This window comes from Mus musculus, chromosome 17 (assembly GCF_000001635.26).
Source record: "Mus musculus strain C57BL/6J chromosome 17, GRCm38.p6 C57BL/6J".
NCBI classification, from domain to species: domain Eukaryota; kingdom Metazoa; phylum Chordata; class Mammalia; order Rodentia; family Muridae; genus Mus; species Mus musculus.
Genome location: NC_000083.6, coordinates 56,870,740 through 56,889,855, shown reverse-complemented (window position 1 = coordinate 56,889,855; position 19,116 = coordinate 56,870,740). Strand labels below are relative to the sequence as shown.

At 50.5% G+C, this 19,116-nt stretch overlaps 2 protein-coding genes across 9 annotated transcripts in view; one reads left to right on the top strand and one right to left on the bottom strand.

Annotated features, from left to right (window-relative positions):
- Acsbg3 (acyl-CoA synthetase bubblegum family member 3) lies at positions 1-14,404 on the bottom strand. Of its 4 annotated transcripts, none has more exons than XR_385395.3 (14): positions 14,176-14,404; positions 13,460-13,768; positions 12,267-12,493; positions 9,317-9,405; positions 8,790-8,910; positions 7,609-7,689; positions 7,166-7,315; positions 6,870-7,076; positions 6,359-6,562; positions 5,996-6,229; positions 4,888-5,105; positions 4,633-4,772; positions 3,169-3,415; positions 1-1,219 (listed from the first exon to the last, which is right to left on the bottom strand). XR_385395.3 is itself a non-coding variant. In NM_030141.2 (14 exons), exons 2-14 carry the CDS (start codon positions 13,593-13,595, stop codon positions 1,134-1,136), a joined length of 2,118 nt encoding a protein of 705 aa, NP_084417.1. In that variant the 5' UTR covers positions 13,596-13,768; positions 14,176-14,372; the 3' UTR covers positions 949-1,133. The 4 variants fall into 4 exon arrangements, 2 of the variants coding, with proteins under 2 accessions (NP_084417.1, XP_006525204.1); NM_030141.2 differs by having other exon boundaries at positions 949-1,219; positions 6,359-6,540; positions 14,176-14,372; XR_385396.4 differs by lacking the exon at positions 4,888-5,105 and having other exon boundaries at positions 6,359-6,540; positions 14,176-14,403.
- Positions 14,405-15,350: 946 nt separating this feature from the next.
- The window catches only part of Acsbg2 (acyl-CoA synthetase bubblegum family member 2), a 31,403-nt gene continuing 27,637 nt past the window's right edge, over positions 15,351-19,116 (top strand). For 2 of the 5 annotated variants that reach the window (XR_001782082.2, XR_003952138.1), the window contains exons 1-2: positions 15,367-15,659; positions 16,959-17,059. Coding sequence is in view for 2 of the 5 variants with exons in the window: in XM_006524443.4 (XP_006524506.1) it covers positions 17,005-17,059 (55 nt within the window). In the remaining 3 variants the exon portion in view is untranslated. Of the gene's footprint in view, positions 15,660-16,958; positions 17,060-19,116 lie in introns of all 5 variants that reach the window. The other 3 variants (XR_003952137.1, XM_006524443.4, NM_001039114.1) reach the window with 3 other exon arrangements.

Sequence of the window (19,116 nt, the reverse complement as noted above, 5' to 3'; positions counted from 1 at the left end):
TGGCATTTCCTACATTTTAATGATTACAGGAGGACTGCAGGACACACCAGGGGATGCAATCCATTTCCTCTGTTGTAAATTCTGTGCAATATCTGCCCCAGCGGACAGGATGTCACCCTACCAAGTTACCTTGGTCCTTTCCAGCCCTGTCAGAACTTCCACAGAGGTAGCTCTGTGTCCCCAAGGCTACCTCCGTGCATGCTGTCTGGAATGCATCTAGAGTTCAGAATCATTGCTGTAGTTTGATGTGTTGGGGATGTGGGGTCTCCCAGCTGGTTCTGATTAAGAAGACAGCATGAGATCTCCCAAGTTTACCAGCTAAGCTCCATGCACAGGTGCTGCTGTCAGGTCCCTTTGTGGGCCTCCAGGTTTTGAGCTGGGAGCACTTGCACTTTGTCTAAAGAACACTGTAGGTCCCAGCAATTCCCCAACTTCACCTTTAGCACAGTGTGTAAATGGGCCAGAGAGATAGTGTTTGCTGCTCTTGTAGAGGGCTCAAGTTTGGTTCCCAACATCCACATGGCAGCTCACAACCCTCTAGAACTCCAGTCTCAGGACATCCCGTGCCCTCCTGGAGTCTGAGGACACATGTACTCATGAGCACGTGCACACACAAACCCCCAGTGGGAAGCTGGGTCATGGCAGAGAACTTAGTCTGAGGACCTGGGCTCCAGACCAACGATAACAAAAGTAGCTTTCACTGTAAGAACAACGTCTAGGGTGGGAGCCCTTTCAGCTTGGGAGTCTTGATTGAGGCGTCAGCATGGAGCCTAAGCCTGGAGTTGCTATAAATTCAGGTCTTAACCCTGGCATCTGTGTCTGCAGGTCCCTGCAGTGTGCTGTGCTGTGTCCTGGGCCTCCACCCACTTCTCACCTGTTACAACAGCCACATGTCACCAGATGTCATCTAGTAGTGACCCTTGACAAAATTACCTCGGGGTGCGAGCCATCACTTTAGGGAACACATTTAATTTCTTTACAATTCAAATACCAACTCTAGAGAGCGGGATATGCCTTTCCACCCAGGACCCTCTCAGGGAGTCCCCCCTCCACTGTAGAAATTGTCCCCCGATAAACAGGATGAAGGGGATGAAGTGCCGGCGCTTGAACGAAGATTAGGGTGAATGGGGTTCCTAGGAGGTCGAAGTCTCATAGAGTTTCTGGATTTCCTCTTGGTATATCTTGACCACAATGGACCTGTTCATCTTGCTCATGGGTCCTGTGACGGAAGCAAGGCTGTGGTGGGCCTCCCTGCCACCTTCCCCCAGGGGTCCCCACTCAGAAGCCTGAGCCAAGTTGTCAGGAGGATTGAGTGCTTGTTAAGGGTGTATGGTAGCTGGGGTAGGAGAGAACTGGGAAGTAGCCAAGAATCCTCTCCAGAAGTCCCTGAGGGCAGTGGTTAAAATATAGGTGTAAAGTTGCCACCCCATAGACCTAGAGTTCAAACAGCCTCAGGCCTGACTAGTCCAGAATCTTCTAACATTCAGATGCTGCCTCTACACCCCCAAAAGTCAGGAATTGCATCTGAAGATGGTCCATTATGTGTCCTTGTGTGTGTGCATGTGTGTACATGTGCTTGCAGTGCCTTTGGAGGCCAGAAGAGGGCTCCAGAGTTAGGTGATTATGAGCTGCTCAGTTTTTGTGGGTCCTGGGAACTAAACTTGGATCTTCTTCAAGAGCAGCAAGTACGTTTAACCTCTGAGCCATCTGGTTCCAAGGCCACCCCTCCCGCCCTCCCTTCCTTCCTTCCTTCCTTCCTTCCTTCCTTCCTTCCTTCCTTCCTTCCTTCCTCCTCCCCGCCCCTCCCTCCCCTCCCTGTGTGTGTGTGTGTGTGTGTGTGTGTGTGTGTGTGCGTGCGCGCACACGCGCGCCAAGCCAGAAGAGAAGAGTCAGATGTCCTACCCCATCTCTCTCTCTCTCTACTGTCCATATCCTTTCAGCACAGGGTCTCTCACTCAACCTTGAACTAAGCTGGTTGGCAGCAAGCCCTAGGGACCCTTGTGTCTCTGCCCTCAGCACTGGTATGCGAGGCCTGCAGCATCACATCCAGCCTTTTTGATGAGCTTATGTGGTCCTTATGCACAGCCCTCACAGCCACTGAACATCTCCTGAGCTGTGTGTGTGTGTGTGTGTGTGTGTGTGTGTGTTTCCCCTGAAGCAGGATTTCACCATGTAGACCAGGCTATCCTGGAATAAACTATGTAGACCAGGCTTGCCGCAAACTCACAGAGATCCACTTGCTTCTGCCTTTCACATGCTGGGATTAAAGGTATGTGCATCACTCCTTGCAACTTTCTTTTTTTTTTTTTTTTTTTTTTTGAAACTATTTCATTTTCCTGGTACTGGTCAAGTAAACTAGGCTGATAATCCAGGTATCATAAGGAATTCTTACCCTCCCCAGCATTGGAATTACAAGTGAACTAGGAGCCAGGTGGCTCAGCGCCTTTAACCTCAGCACTCAGGAGACAGAGGCAGGCAGATCTCTGAGTTCAAGGCCAACCTGGCCTACAGAAGGAGTTCCGGGACAGCCAGGGCTATACAGAGAAACTCTTGTCTTGAAAAAAAAAAAAAAAAAAAAAAAAGTGTATTGCACCTGGAGAGATGGCTCAGGAGTTAGAACAGCAGCTGTTTCTGCAGAGAGCTTGGGTTCAATTCCCAGCATGTGGCAGCTCACAACAACCGCGACTCCAGTCCCAAGGGACTGATGCTCTGCTGGCACTGGACAAACATGCTCAACTTTCATGCGTGCAGACAGTCATAAACATAAATATAAAAATAAACCTTTAAAAACAGCCACCTGTATGCCTCTAGTGTTTTGGTTTTTGTTTGAGGGGGTTGATTGTTTGCTGTGTTTGTAACATGGGTTCTGGGAATCAAACTCAGGTCTTCAGCTTGGGCAGTCAGCATCTTTACAAACTTAAGCCATCTCCCTATCCCCAGGTTTGTTTATGAGACAGGCTCTTCTCTCTGTACCCTGGACAGCCTTTGAACTCATGATCCTCCTGCCTCAGACTTCAGGGTGCTCAGCTGACAGATACGTACCTGTGTTAAATGTGTTTTGTTGTAAAAATCAGCTAAAGCTGCATGAGCCCAGACCCTTCCCATACTTAATGGAAGCCTGGGGCCAAGAGCCTGAGGCTCCATGGTCCACCCATACTCCTTACTCACCAAGCTCCCCACCATCCACAGAGAAATCGTTGTCTAGAATGACCCACTTAATGATCTTGGCACCCATTGTGGGCGCCTCCGAATTCACATCCTCGATGCCCTGGTTAATGAACTCCGTGACCAAAGGGTCACGGTCATATAGGACGTCTGACAACCAGGTCGACTGGCTTCGAAGCTTCCGACAGCAAGCGACGACCTCACTGGTCAGGTTACTCCGAGCCTCTCCAGTCTCTGGATTTATCTGACACTGTGGAGAGGGACAGAGTTTTGTGAGCACCTCCTTCAAGGCTGGCCTCCATCAGAGCCAGCCTGCAGTCCAGTGATCACACAGCCCCCCCCACACACACACACACAAAGCACACATCTTGTAGTTCATTCTCCCCTTCACCATGTGGGTCTTGGGGATCATCTCAGGCCGTCAGGCTTGGCAGCAAGCACCATTACCCACTGAACCATCTCTCAAGCCAGATCTCTTGGCTCCCCAAAGCCCATCTTCTCAACCAGTCTGATATCCTCAACTTGGTACCTTGATGCCAATGGCCCTGTCCACACTGTGAGGGACACTGTGTACATGGGGAAATTCTAGATCCTTCTACATTGTCAGGCACTCTGCACCCCTCCTCAGAACCAACAAGTAGAGGCAGGATGTAACCCCACATAAAAGCTGCTTCAGGGCACACCTTACAGATCTAAAGTCACCATAAAAACACACCCCTGGGGATGCCTGCCTTTCCAAAGAGGCTTAATTGAAATGAAAATGCCCACAAGTAGGCCTGGTGAGTTGGTTCAGTGGGTGGAGGCCTCAAAAGCCTGAGGAAATGAGTTTCATTCCTGGAACCATGGGAGGAGAACCCACTCCACAAAACTGTCCTCTCACTTCTGTGCTGTGTACATGAACACATCATGGTGATAATGATGATGATAATAAAATTTTAAGTCAGGCATGGTGGTGCACGCCTTTAATCCCAGCTCTTGGGAGGCAGAGGCAGGAGAATTTCTGAGTTCGAGGCCAGCCTGGTCTACAGAGTGAATTCCAGGAGAGCCAGGGCTACAAAGAGAAACCCTGTCTTGGGGGGGGGGTGCTTTTGTGTATAAAGGTCTGTGTACATGTTCGTGTGTGCACAGTGCATGGAGGTCAGAGGTCAGCCTCAGGTGTTGCCCCTCTGGCGCTATCTACCTTTTTAATTCAAGGCAGTTTCTCTCCCGTGGCCTGGAGCTCACCAGTCTCCTCCCCAGCACTCGGGATTATAAAGTGCTCCATCATGCCCAGCTTTACACATGGAACTCAGACTTAGGTCCTCATGGTTATAATAGCAAGTGCTTTATCCATGGGGCGAATATCCTGGCCCTTAAATTGCTTCTGATTAGGTATTTAGTCACAATGAACAAAACAAAAGGCCACTAAAAACGATGACTCTCATCCAGCCCACCCTTCATCTGGTCAGAGTCTTGCTCCGTGGGTACCTTCAATGTGAGGAGGGCGCACAGGTACGGGGCGTCCTGGCCCACCAGCATGGCATAGCGGACGATGGGGATTCGCGTCCTTACCCGCTCCTCGATGGGATACGGGTTGACCATTTCCCCCGAGCTCAGCTTGATCAAATCTGTAGTAACAAAGAGAAGCATTTGTCTCTGAAAAGCCACATCAAGGGTGGGGCACAGCCCCAAACATCCCCTTCTCTAGGAAGTGGAGCCAGCCATGTGATGTGCATTTCTCACCGTTATTGTTCCCCATGACATAGAGGAACTTGTCAAAATCCAAGAAGCCCAAGTCGTTCGTGTGTAGCCAGCCGTGGGTGTCCACCTTCCTCTCTGTGCTCTGCTTGTCTCTGAGGTACCCCATGAATATGTGGCGGCCCCAGATACACAAGTTCCCGATCCCATCCTTGTTTTCTTTTTCCACCTTTGTGTGGGTTTTGGGAAGCGCTTTCCCAGCGCTGTGGACAAGAAGGGCGCCATAACAGGGCTGACATGCGCCCCCACCAGAACATGATACCCCTTGGGCTTCAGCCTCTCTCTCCACCCCTTCTTTGTCTCTCAGTCGGAACAAGGCAGCACAGAGAAAAAAAAAATCAGGTTAAGGCCCCAAAATGCAGTCAGGAGAGACTGACACATTCCACCGCCTACTCCGGGTGTAACTTGGGTCAGTATGGTTGGCCAGAGGCCAAAGCAGGGTGTGATTGTACATGTCTGTCACTGCAGTGTTTGGGAAGCTGAAGCAAGGGAATGCTGTAAGTTTGAGGCTAATGTAGCTACACCGGGAGATCCTGTCTCATAAAACAAAATGTAACAAAGCTGGGTGGGGGCTCATGCCTTTTATCCCAGGACTCAGGAGGCAGAGGCAGGCAGATCTCTGAAAGTTTGAAGTCAGCCTGGTCTACAGAGGGAGTTCCAGGATAGCCAGGGCTACACAGAGAAACCCAGTCTCAGAAAAAAAAAAAAAAAAAGCCCCCAGTACCCTTCCCCACCCCCCATCCCACACATGGGCAGAGGCAAACGTTGCTGGCTTTCAAAACTGCTGTGCCTCGCCTCATTCATAGCAGCAGTGTCCACAGGAGCCCCATCTGCCAGTCTGTTGCCAGGCTCACTCTCAGAAGAAGGCTGCCCACCATGTATGGATACCCAAAACTTGCTTGGTACTCATAGGGGCTTTGGGTCCTACCTCCATCGCCACCCCAGCCCCGCACCACAGAGAGAAAAGAGGAAAAAGAGGAAAGCCACACCCACGAGGCTCAGCAGTCGCCTTGCTTTGGGCGTGGCCTGAATCCTGGGGATCCCCGGATTGGGCTGCTGTCCTGAGGGAAGACAGAGGCCCATCCACACCCACCTCAGTATCCGGTAAGCCTGCAGGTTGGACACTGTGTGTAGTCCCGTGCACTCCGACAAGCCGTACAACTCCATGATAGGGATGTTTACGCTGAGGAAGAAATCCAGCGTGCCACTCGGCAGCCCCATGCCCATGTTTAGAAACTGCTGGCAATGGTTGAGACCCAGGAACTTCCTGGCGCGCTCGAAGGTCAATCTCTTGGCCAGGCCGAAGCACAGCGGCTGGTGGATCTCCCTTTAGAAGCAGAGCCGTGGGTGGAAGAAGCAGAACCTGTGATCACTGCTCCCGGGTCCCATCCTTCCCCCACCCCCACCCCCACCCCGAGCTCAGCACCCTGCGGCCCCAGTCCAGAGCCTGCTGTACCCCATCATCAGCTTCTTGTTGGTGTGGAGGCCCATGCGCATGGCCCAATGGTCGATCCTCCTGCGGAAGGCGGTGGAGTCCAGGAATTTGGTCTTCAGACTGTCCAGCATGCGGTCCCACACCCACGGAATGCCGCAGAACGTGGTGGGCTGGACCTCGCGGAGCAGCTCCATCAGGAAGCCCTGAATGGGACGGGATGGGGCGCTGGGGGACCCCCATGCACACCAGGGATACGAGGCGGGAAGCTTCAGCCCGGGGAACCAGGATGGGACCGAGGACAGCTCAGGGGACATGCCAGCAGAGGTCCCTTCCCCCAGTAGGGGAGAAATGTAAAGGCCAGACCGGAGGTCAGGAGATGGAGGGAGTATGTCGCACCCTTGCCCTCACCCTTCTCACTTCGACCCTGTACCACAGCAAGGAACAGAGTGACCATTCCCACCTCATCCCCCAACCCCCACCCCTGTCTTTGCTGCCCATATTGGCCCACTGTCTCTCTTACCCTAGCACTCACCGTGCCAGGGGTTCGTGGCAGCCCACTCCACTTCCCTGAGTCTAGCGAGGGGAAATAGACTGTCCCAGCCACGGAAATGGCCACCCAAACGTCCAAGATCTGTATTCCAGGGAAGCAAAGTGGCAGGTAGCTCACGAGGATCTCCTGACCCTGAGGTGGACACTTGAACCCAAGGCTTTGAACGATGGCTGCTGTGGTCCATGTGATCTGAAAGGTACCTTGCTAAGTACAGTCTAGGTTCTTCATTCCACAAGAGGCCAGGCTGGGCCAGCCCCTCAGAGAGGGCCATTACTCACGTTGTCATGGCTCAGCATTATGGCCTTCGAGGGCCCTGTGGTACCCTGGTTATATACCAAAGCACAGCACTGATTGGGCTTCAGTGTGTCGATGATTTTGTCCAGTTTTTCATCCGAGATGCCATCCGCGAGGTCCAGGAAGCCTTTCCACTGCAGAAAGGCTGGTCAATGGGCACTGGAGAGTAGAAGCTATCCCAGACACCCTCCCAGGCCACCCACCTCAGCTTTAACCATACACTGGAATATTTCTCAGCCGTGAAAAGAAAAGGCATTTGATGCAGGCCCCCAAATGGAGAAACTCTGAGAATATGATGCCAGGTACCCAAGGATACACAAAAGAATCCCACTTTGGGCTTTCTGTACTCTCACCCTGCACTGGGCTTGGCCTCAGTCTCCAGGCCTGTGATTGGCTGTCCTGCCCTTAATCCCCTGTTTGGACATACCGAGTATAGATTTGGCTGCGCTTCCTGGATATCTTCTCTGTACTGTATGATGGCCTTGAGATGCTTCAAGTAGCCCTGGATCTGCAGGGCACCATGGGGTCAGCACAGGCAAAGATAAGGGCCCCTGAGCCAGGGATTGCTCCACACACAAAAGGAGGGACTCCCAGTGCTCTTGTTTGTTTTCACGACTGGGGAGATGGGGGTCTCCTGTAGCCCAGGATGGTCTCAAACTCACTATGTAGTTGAAGATGCCCTTGAACTCCTGGCAGGTCTTACTGTCATATACTGTTTTGTGGTGCCAGGCCAGGGATGGAACCCAGGGCCCCATCCAGGCTGGGCGAGCATTCTGCCCACTGAGCTCAGCCCCAGTGTGTGTGTGTGTGTGTGTGTGTGTGTGTGTGTGTGTGTGTGTGTGTATGTGTGTGTGTGTGTTTTAGTTTTATGTATATGTAAATGTACATGCCTGCATGTCTGTATATGCACTGTGGAGGCTAGAAGACAGCATCAGATCTCCTGGAAGTGGAGTTACAGGTGGTTGTGAGCCACTATGTGGGTGCTGGGAACCCAACCTGGGTCCTCTACAAGAACAGCAAGGAGGCCAGGCGTGGTGGCACACGCCTTTAATCCCAGCACTCAGGAGGCAGAGGCAGGTGGATTTCTGAGTTCGAGGCCAGCCTGGTCTACAAAGTAAGTTCCAGGACAGCCAGGGCTATACAGAGAAACTCTGTCCCGAAAAACCAAAAAAAAAAAAAAAAAAAAAAAAAAGAGAGACCACTGCAAGTGCCCTTCAGCCCCAGCCCCAGTATTCTTACTGTGTGAAAAAATAGGATTATTCCATTGTAAACCATTTGATTTCTACTTCATGGTGTATAGCCTCGCTTCACTGCTAAGATGCACACCCCCATTTCTTACCATTCATTGCTATTTTTATTTCATTTCTGACGCACGTACGCACGTGTGTGTGTGTATGTGTGTGTGTGTCTGTGTGTGTCTCTGTACATACACGCATGCATGCGCTCACAGGTACTCACTAAAGGATGGCATGGGTGTCTTCTTCTATTGCTCTCCACCAATACCATTTTTTAAATTTAGTACTAATACTGTGTGTGTAATGCAGGCATGGCTATCCCAGACCCCCACAGATAGAGCATTCCAGATCCACAGACTCCAGAGCACCTTACCTGGTTAATCTTTTGCAGCTGTCTGTCATTATCCACCACAAAGATATCCATTTCTGAGGTCTCAGCGATGACTTGGCAGGCTTTGGGGGAGATGCTGCTCAAGATGCCCACAGAGATGCCACTGGAAAAATAATTCAGGAACTGAAGATCTACCAGTGAGGGCTTTGGGGGAACTGTTGGGTTCTTGGGAGTCTTCATACTCTGTTGGAAGGTGGGGCTCAGGGGAAACTCTTTCTAAGCTCTCCCAAATGTTCCACATGAGTGTAGGGACAGCTCAGTGATAGGGTATGGACAAAATTAGGAAGTATTCCTAAAGGAAGGGGCATTATATGTTGGGGTCCACAGGACACATACAGGTTTGATGAGGAGAGAAAATGTCTGGGAAGAGAGGAAGGAGCATGAGAAGAACTGGGTCATTAACAACCTGAACTGCAGCCAGTGCGCTCCCCGAACTCAAAGAGCCCACCTAGCTCCCAAAGAGGCAAGACCCCAAGACACTCAGAGGACATGTCAGGTGTCTCCCTTACCCTGCCATGATAGCTCCAATGCTGGCAATCACCCACTCCGAGGAATTGATGCCCATGATACCCACACCATGAAAGCGTTCCAGACCCACCTGAGGGAGGAGAAGCTTTTGTGAGACTCGGAAGCCCTCACCCTGACCTCATAGGAGTCTTCGGCTGAGGAGAACAGTCCCTCTGGATGGTTTGTCCTCCAGACACAGGTGCCACACAGTGGGAATGCTGAGAGGGCACTGACACCACACACTTCTGTTATCTATCCATCGGGGTGCCAGCCATCCAGCAATATGCCGTTAATCACTAGCACCTGCCCGCCCACCCTCACACTCATTCATGCCCTCACCCCCACTCATCCACCCCACCCATCCACCGATCCACTCACCCACCCACCCATCCATTCACCCACTCACCCATTCACCCACTCATTCAGCCCACCCATGCATCCACCCATCCACTCACCCACCCACGCACCCACCCATCCATTCACGATCCATCTTCAATGTTACCCCAACACACCAGGCTTGCATCCTTTGCACAGAATGTGTCCTTTAACCCAGGGCCCTTGCATGGTCTGTGCCCGTGGCTTGGTGTGTTCATCCCTAGATTTCCTGATAGCTTTTTCCTCCACTTAGCTAAGATTTTGCTGTCTGTGAACCCCTCCCTCCTTGATCACAATACTTTCTTTAAAAGTTCATCTCCAACTGGACGTGGTGGCTCACGCCTTTAATCCCAGCACCCGGGAGGCAGAGGCAGGCGGATTTCTGAGTTCAAGGCCAGCCTGGTCTACAAAGTGAGCTCCAGGACAGCCAGGGCTATGCAGAGAAACCCTGTCTCGAAAAACCAAAAAAAAAAAAAAAAAAAAAAGTTCATCTCCTTCCTCTGACTCCCCTAATCTGAAGGATGGGGCTTTTAAAACTTCATTTATTCAACAAACACCAGAGGGTTAGAACAGTAGCTTCTCGTGGAACGGACCAACTAACAAACATGCCATCATGACACCAGGTAACCAGAAAGACAGGACAATAAAATCTTAAACAAACAAACAAAAAAATGACTAATGATTTAAAAGGAGCTGGAGAGATGGCTCAGCGGTTAAGAGCACTGACTACTCTTGCAGAGGTCCTGAGTTCAATTCCCAGCAACTACATGGTGGCTCACAGCTATCTGTAATGGGATCTGATGCCCTCTTCTGGTGTATCTGAAGATAATGACAGTGTACTCGTATATATAAAATAAACAAGATCTTAAACAAACAAACAACCCCCCCCCCCAAAAAAAAACCCTTGCCGTGCGACAGTTATGACCTGAGTTCCAACTCTCAGTCAAGTGTGGTGGGCACGTGTACTCCAGTGCTGGGGAGACACCAGGACGATGCCTTACACACATGCGATTGGCGAGCTCCAGGTCAGCAGGGTGTCCACATGCATGTATGCTCATCCTCCTCCACACAAGGACATGCCACTCACAAAGTGAAACCAACACTCATGTCTGTCCTCACAGGGGACCTGTGGACCAGATCCTACCACCGTCAGTATGTGTACATTCTATAGTAAATGTATTACGAAAGGGAGCTGGAGCGATGGCTCAGCAGCTAAGAACAGGTATTCTCTTGCAGAAGACCAGTCTTTACTTCCCAGCACGGCCTCTGGCAGCTCGCCCATCTATAACTCCAGGTCTAGGAGACCCATGCACATACCGACACGCACAATTAAAAGTAAACAGCAAAGCCGGGCGTGGTGGCGCACGCCTTTAATCCCAGCACTCGGGAGGCAGAGGCAGGCGGATTTCTGAGTTCGAGGCCAGCCTGGTCTACAAAGTGAGCTCCAGGACAGCCAGGGCTACGCAGAGAAACCCTGTCTCGAAAAACCAAAAAAAAAAAAAAAAAAAAAAAAAAAGTAAACAGCAGAACTCTTTTGGTTTTTTGTGACAGGGTCTCACTCTGTAGACCAGGCTGACCTCAAAGTCACAGAGATCCACCTCCTCTGTCTCCTGAGTGCTGGGATTAAAGGTGTGCACCACCAGTGCCCAGCATCTGGCCACATTTTTAAAAATTAGTGAAAGATACAGACCTTATAAAGTTAATATATAAACACATTAAATATAATTTTCAATATTATTTTTTAAAAGATTTATTTATTCATTTTATGTATATGAGTACACTGTAGCTGTCTTCAAACACACCGGAAGAGGGCATCGAATCTCATTACAGATGGTTGTCAGCCACAATGTGGTTTTAGGGAATTGAACCCTGGTCCTCTGTAAGAGCAGCCAGTGCTCTAACCACTGTGCCACATTCAGCCCCTATTTGTATATGTTGCATATAGGAAAGCATACATTATACATGCAACACATATGTGTGAAAGCTTTCATATTTACGTATATGCACACTCTAGATTTTAATATGTATATGGATATATATACAACAGTGGGTATACCTGATACAGCTCTGTATAAATGCACATACAAGATTAAAGACACAGCTGGGCAGTGGTGGCGCACGCCTTTAATCCCAGCACTTGGGAGACAGAGGCAGGTGGATTTCTGAGTTCGAGGCCAGCCTGGTTTACAGAGTGAGTTCCAGGACAGCCAGGGCTACACAGAGAAACCCTGTCTTGAAAAAAAACCAAAACCAAACAAACAAACAAAAAGATTAAAGACACAAAATATGTGTAACACAGAAACAAAACTATTATCCATGTCTAATTACACACACATTAATGCACATTTGATATGCAAAATGAAATCTTGTACTTGAGGAAACTGAGACGAGACACAGAGTGACAAACAATTCACACGTGACTAATGGTGGCATGACACTCCTAGTGGGAATGAGCAACCTGAAGTGGAGCGCAAACCGCAAGTGAGCTCCGCCCATAACACACAGCGGTGCTAGAGGGGCAAGAATGCGCAGGAGAGGGATGTGTCACCTGTGGACTTGCTTGCACAGGAGCCGTACCTTGAGGAAGGCCTTGGCAGCACGCCGGCAGGCCTCGTAGTACTCGATGTAGGTGAGCAGTTGCCAGCTTTTCTTGTACTTGGAACCGATCGCCAGGTAGTGTGAGTACTTAGTGGCCGCGCTCATGATCAAGTCGGGAACTGTGACCGGAGGCTCGTTATCTAGTGGGTCCTTGCCCATGCGCAGCTGCACCTGGCCTTCTCGCTTAGATGTCCAGTAGCTGGAACCTGTGGCGGGGTCAGAGGTCACTCCATTTGTTGGGACGAGAGATGAGGTCCTCGGGAGGACAGAGAACCACTCTCCCCAGAACAGGGCAGAAGGTCAGAAGTCACTTCCCCCACGAAGATCGGAGGAAGAACAGGGAGTCATTGTCACTGTCCCCTGTTGTGGATAGCCCTGGGGCTAATTATATTTGATGTCAATTCCGTTCTCCTGTGAGAGGCCGTGAACAAGGAATGAGTCAGCACTCAGGTGATTTCCAGTAAACTTGCTTCCCGCCTTAATTTGTAAAATAAAGGAGAGCTGATGATTGGGCAGATAAAAGGGAAGGTGGAATTGAAGGTGGGAGAGAGAGAAGGAGAAAATGGAAGAGGGAGAGGATGCAGAGGAGGAGGAAGAAGAAGAAAAGCAGAGCAGAAGCACATGGCCTGGAGATACCTCGAGTTCTAAGGGGTCTCATAGATGTGGAAGACGGTAGTGTAGCGGTAGATCTGCCCAATCTAGGCATACAGCATGTCTTCATATTAATGGTGTTGTGTTTTCATTGCTGGGGCATATTTGGGTTGGAGAGATTTACAGCAACAGTCCCCCACCCTCCACCCTCCACCACCTCAGGTGGATGGAGGTCAAAGGTCACTCCAAAAGACTGGGACAAAGGACAGGAGTGCTGTTCACTGCTCCCTGACCCACAGAAAGGAGAACATGGAGTCAGGGTTACTGTTCCCAAATGGACAAGGCCTTGATGGTTGGTCACATGATCGCCCTGGCAAAGGTCACATGGCCATAGGTATCACCCTTACTCCTTCCCCCGGTTACTTAAGCCCTCTCCACAGGACTTCAACGGCCACTGACCACCTACCCCAGTAGACCAGTGCTGCTCTACTACTGATCCCAGAAGTGTGCCTGGGCTGACAAGAGGACCCTGCTGCCACCCCCACCCTCTCCCTGCACGGGGTGGGGGGCAGGGCTCCCACCTGGGGTCAGTATCTCAAAGTTATCTGCTTGTGCCTTCTTCGATATTGCACTGTGAATTTTGTTCTTCAAGATGGTTTTGGTTTTCAGGATCCTCCTGGAGGTCTGAAGGTTATCTGATTCCTTAGGGTCAGTCATTCCCACGACACAGACCCAGCACAAAGATGTTCACGCACACAGTTACAGAGGGCAGAGGACCAGGTGTCCACAGTGGGGTGTCTGCTTCCTCAAAGGGCGGGGTGGATGGTGGTGGAATTGGCCAGAGAAAGACAGGAACCTCACAGACCAGGATAAGGGAGCAGGAGTGGATGCTGGCAAAAGAAATAAAACAAGCTGGGTGTTAGTGGGGGACATTCCTTGTGTGTGGCGTGTATGCAGACCTGTGGAAGCTAGACAGAGGTCGTCAGCAAATCTCTTCTTCCTCAGCTATGTTCCTTCCATTGAGGCCTGTCTGGCAGTGACCATCCACACCTCTCCCTTCCCGAGCCCATAGCTTGCCTATTGACTAAGCTGACTGCCAGTGAGCAGTAGGGGTCTCCTGTTATAGGTGTATGCTGCTGCACCCAGCTTTTTTTGTGGGAGAGAGGACTGAACTCATGTTCTCCAGTGGTTGAGTGCTGTGTGAACTCAAGGGTAGCCTGGGCTACATGGGACTCTGGAGAGGGGAGTAGAAAAGAAGGGAGAGGAAAGGAGGAGAAAAGAATAGAGTTTCCAGGACCTTCTGTGCCTAGTGGCACCGGCGTTTCCTGAGAGGCTGGGGCAGATGTTGTTGTCCTCAGCCCTCTCTCCCCACCACAGGCTGCCACTTTATCAACTGGTACGACAGTGGTGACTCTTGTCCAGCTCTGTCACCACCTCCCACTGTAGCCACAGAAGGACACGCAGCCCCCCAGACTGGACATCCTCCAGAACATTCCCTTCTACATTTCAAGGCAGTTGTTGTGACATCACTGTGTTCCGTAAGCCAGGGCCACGATGGCAACATGACCCAAGGTCCCCTTCTGGTCATACACCAGAAACCATTGAAATAAGAGACTCAGGTCTGTCACACAGCCATATCCACACAGTAGCCACGCTTCTTAGCTCATGGTCACTGACAGAGGAGGGAGCAAGGGTGTGGACACTCCAGGCTGAGAGGACATCCTGAAAAGATGCCCATGCCAACGTGGAGGAACGATGATGACCCTGTCCAGTGAAATACGCCAGACGAGGGCACATACCCCAGGGTCGCACTTGCAGGCCCCAGAGCAAGTCACAGAGACAGGAAGTGGGTGGTGCAGACCTGGGAAAGGAGGGGAGTGAGCACTGAATTGGGGCAGAGCTTCAGACTGGGGAGACCGAAGGCTCTAGAACTGGATGGTGATGACGGTTTCACAGTGTAAATGCATGTGCATATGGCCTGGGCTACATTTTAACTCCCTGTGTAGCCAAGGATGACCTTGGTCCTCCTGCCTCCACCATCCCCAGTGTTGGTTTGACAGGCATGTGCCATGCCATTCATGTGATGCTTGGAATCCCAGACCTTGCACATGCTATTTGAGCACTACCCACTGGGCTACAGTGCCAGACCCTTTATGGTAGTTTTTTTGTTTTTTTGTTTTTTTTTGGTTTTGAGACTCCCCATAGGTTCTTGAATGGCCCTGTCTGGTTTCATTTCTATTTCTATCGAATGTAATGCACAGTGCTCAACACTGGAGCTGGAAAAACTGTTCAAGCACATACAGATATCTGAATGAATGAATGAATGAATGAATGAATGAATAGATGAGTAAGTACACTGGTGAGTGGCTGAAGATTATATGCATGAATGAAGGAAGGAATGAATGAATGAGGGAATGATGGGTGAAGGAAGCTTACAATCCCCTTCCCCAGGGAGTACTTTTCTCCTGAGGCTGGGTGCAGGGGAGGACGGCCAGTGATGTCATAAGGGGTGTCCTGAGCAGAAGGTTCCAGAAGCCTGAATTATGGAGTTGTGTTGGGTGGGAACCCATCTACCACCATCACCCTGGCTAGACTGAGGGGTGACCAGAGCAAGAAGGGGACAACACACACACACACATACACACACACACACACACACACACACACACACACACACACACGCTTCTGGGACCACCCACCACTGACCAACTCTGTGGAAGGAGAACTACCTTGCTGACCAGATGTCTCCATCTGTGACACCTGGCCACCTTGTGAAAGTTGGTAAGGTTCCTGAGAGGATCTCTGCGTGGGGCACGTGACCGTGACAGAACGGAGCCCACATTTAGGGAAGGCCAGAGTTTAGTTTTTCCCTAAGAAGGCAAGACTGCCTTAAGCTCCCTATACTCCTGCACTAAAGGTGAGGACTTAGGCTCTAGAACCTGTAGCTGAACACCATAAAAGCTGAACGTGGACGAGCCCACCTGCAGCACCAGCACCTGCCGTACTCAGTGTCAAACAACAGACAGAGACCCCGTGGCACTGTGGCAATGTGCATTGTTTTGGGTGTCTGTAGGGTCCTACCGTGTCTGCCGCATGCAAGGGATGTCTGAAGTCCATTTTGTGTATTTGTGGCCAACTTGGGCTGCTCCCTTTGAGGCACTATCTCCCACAGAACCAGGAGCTTGCTGAGTGGGTCAGATGGCTGTCCATGAGCTCCAGCAATCCCCCTGCCTCCGTCTCTCCAGAGCTAGGGATACGGATGCACACCACCACACTTGGGATTTTTACATGTGCTGGTGATTCAAAGGCAGGTTCTTGTGCTGTGCATGCCCTTACTAATGGAGCCATCTTCCAAGCCCTTAAGTTTTGTTTTGTTTTGTTTTGTTTTGTTTTGTTTTGTTTTGTGATAGGGTCTCACCGTGTTGCCCTGGCTTACCTGGAACTCTGTAGCTCCAGCTGACCTTAAACTCAGTGACCCACCTGCCTCTTCCTCTCAAGTGTTGGATTAGAGGTACACACCACCACATCCAGCTTGTTTCCAACCTTCTTTGTGGAATATTAAAATGTTTTAATGTTACATTTTGAGAGCTTCGACTCTGTGATCACAGCCCTCCAGAGATCTGTGGTGACAGCACCTACCCTGTGCGTAGCTACAGATTTTTAAAAATTACTTTATTATTGTTGTGTATTTTGTGCCTCTGTGGGTGGTCATAGGACAGCTTGGGGTGGTCAGTTCTCCCCTCCCATGTGGATCCTAGCATTCGGCAGGATTGACAGTGAGTGCCTTCAATGGTGAGCTGACTGGCTGGACCAATAATCTTGAAAAGAGGAAGAGAGGAGAGGGATAAAAGGAGCAGAGGGGGAGAGGAGGGAGGGCAGAGAACTCTGTTAGAACCTCACCCTCTAACTTAGAAATGCACTATTCTCTGACACATAAACCACCTTTCCAGTCATCAGGCATGACTAAGCAATCCCAAGGTCTAGGCAGACATCACCAGTGGATTGGAAGTTGGCCCCTCTGCTGTTCTTGCCAAAACTTCTCTGTTTCCTTCATTGGTTTATCATCTGTGGGCCCCGCAGCACTGTGACAAATACTTCTTGTGAATCTGCAAAGGCTGGACCACCAATGACTCAAGAGAAGAAGGCGGAAGACCTTGAGAGAGGCACAGACGCCACCTCAGGTTAGTGACGGCCAGAGAGGGTTCCTCCCAATGGGCCACTCAGCCATCTCTGCTTGAGCATGCCTGACTTCCGGGGCTGTCCCGTTCTTCCTGGTTATTGGGTATGAAGTAGCACGTGGTCAGCAGTTTGGGGTCCAATCACTTAGGTCACAGGTGACAACTTGGGGTCAAGAGGCACAGCACAGGTCATTTGCTGTCTGGGAAGCACTTTTGCATATTACCTAGTTCCTGGTGTGGTGGTAAAATGCCTTGACAAAAGTGACTTATGGGGAAGGATTTTCCAACTCCCCATTCCATGTCACTATCCACTGTGGCAGGGAGTCAAAGCAGGAGCTTGGGGCAGCCAGTCACATCGGTGAACAGAGAGCATGCACACACCCCAACACTCAGGCACGCACAGCGGCACTCTGCCCTCTACACGGCTCCTCACTGAGACTCTTTCAGGTAATTAATTCTAAATAGTGTCACTTGACAAAGCTAACCACACAAATACTGTTTTCAAAAGATTTTATGGGGCTAAAGAGGTGGCTCAGTGGGGTACACATACCCTCATACACACAGATGCACACATACGCACACTCATTCACACAGACATACATACACAGATACAGATACGCGCTCATACTGTTGCTTGTGTGGCACTTTTCCTGGGAAAACCTGAACAAATACCTATCCACTCTTACTGTGTGACAAGAAAGACTTGTCCCGGTGAGATGCAGCACACATGTCCACTCCCCTGAGGTAGGGGAAACACAACAGACCAAAGCGTGGACACCACCAACGTCCAGCATGGTGCCGTGAGCTTTACTAGGGTCACTGACAGGCATATGCATGAGGGGGTCACGTACTGGAGCAGAAATGACTCACAGACAGCTGCATCACCAAGGCCTGAGTGACAGCTCAGAAAGCTGAGAACCTGATGCTCACCGCACAGCCTGCAGGGAGGTCAACAAGCTGGACAGCGTCTGTCCGTTGCTGGCATCTTTGCATCTCTGAGAGTGTGTCTCAGCAGTCCTGACAGCTTATATATACTTGGGGAGTGTCTTAATCAGGGTTTCTATTGCTGTGATAAACACCATGACCAAAAGCTACTTGGGGGGAGGAAACAGTTTATTTAATCTTACAGCTTACAGTCCACCATCCAGGAGAATCAGGGCAGGAACTCATGCAGAGGCCATGGAGGGCACCGCTCCCTGACTCACTCCCCACAGCTTGTTCAGCTGGCTTTCTACCATGCAGGACCCACCTGCCTAGAGATGGCACCACACCCAATTGGCTGAGCCCTCCCATGTCAATGTTCAGTCTATAAAGTGCATCACAGACTTGACTACATGCCAATCTGATGGAAGCATTTTCTCAGCCTAGATTTGTATCAACTTGACAAAAACCAACCAGCACCCAGAGAGAGGTAGGGGCTGGTGAATCTAGTCAATTTTCAAGAACTTCCTGCAGGTTCTGAATTGTTTACTTTCTAAGCTTAGGAGTGTTCTCTGCGTGATGGAGTATTTTCATCTCAGAGGAAAGTTCTATCCAACATACATGTACACACACACACATCATTTGTAGCCCCACCCCATCCCCACCCCCACTCCCCCGCCTCAAGACTCTCAAGTTAATGCCTGTGCTGCAGATGAGGTCTCCCTTCTGTCCCCTTCCCATCCTTGGTGAGTTGGTTACTTCCTGTGGTATGCTAAGACACCATGACCAAATGCAATTTAAGGAACAGGCTTTATTTGGCTTTCGGTTCAGAGTCCACAGTGTTGAGAGACATGACAGCAAGCAGCAGCCACAGTGGAAGCAGAGAGCAAAGCACAAATATTATGGGACTTTTTAATCCTAAAGCCCCCGCTTTCTGCAGCAAGGTTGCATCTAACCACCCTGCAACCGCACCAGAACTAGGAACCAAGTATTCAAATATATGAGCATGTGGGGGCAATTCTCATTCAGACCAGCCAGAAGTCAGGAAAGCCTGCTTTCTTATAGAACCCAGGGCTACCAGCCCGGGGATGGCCCCGCCCACGGTGGGCTGGGCCCTCCCACTAGCCCTCCCACATCAA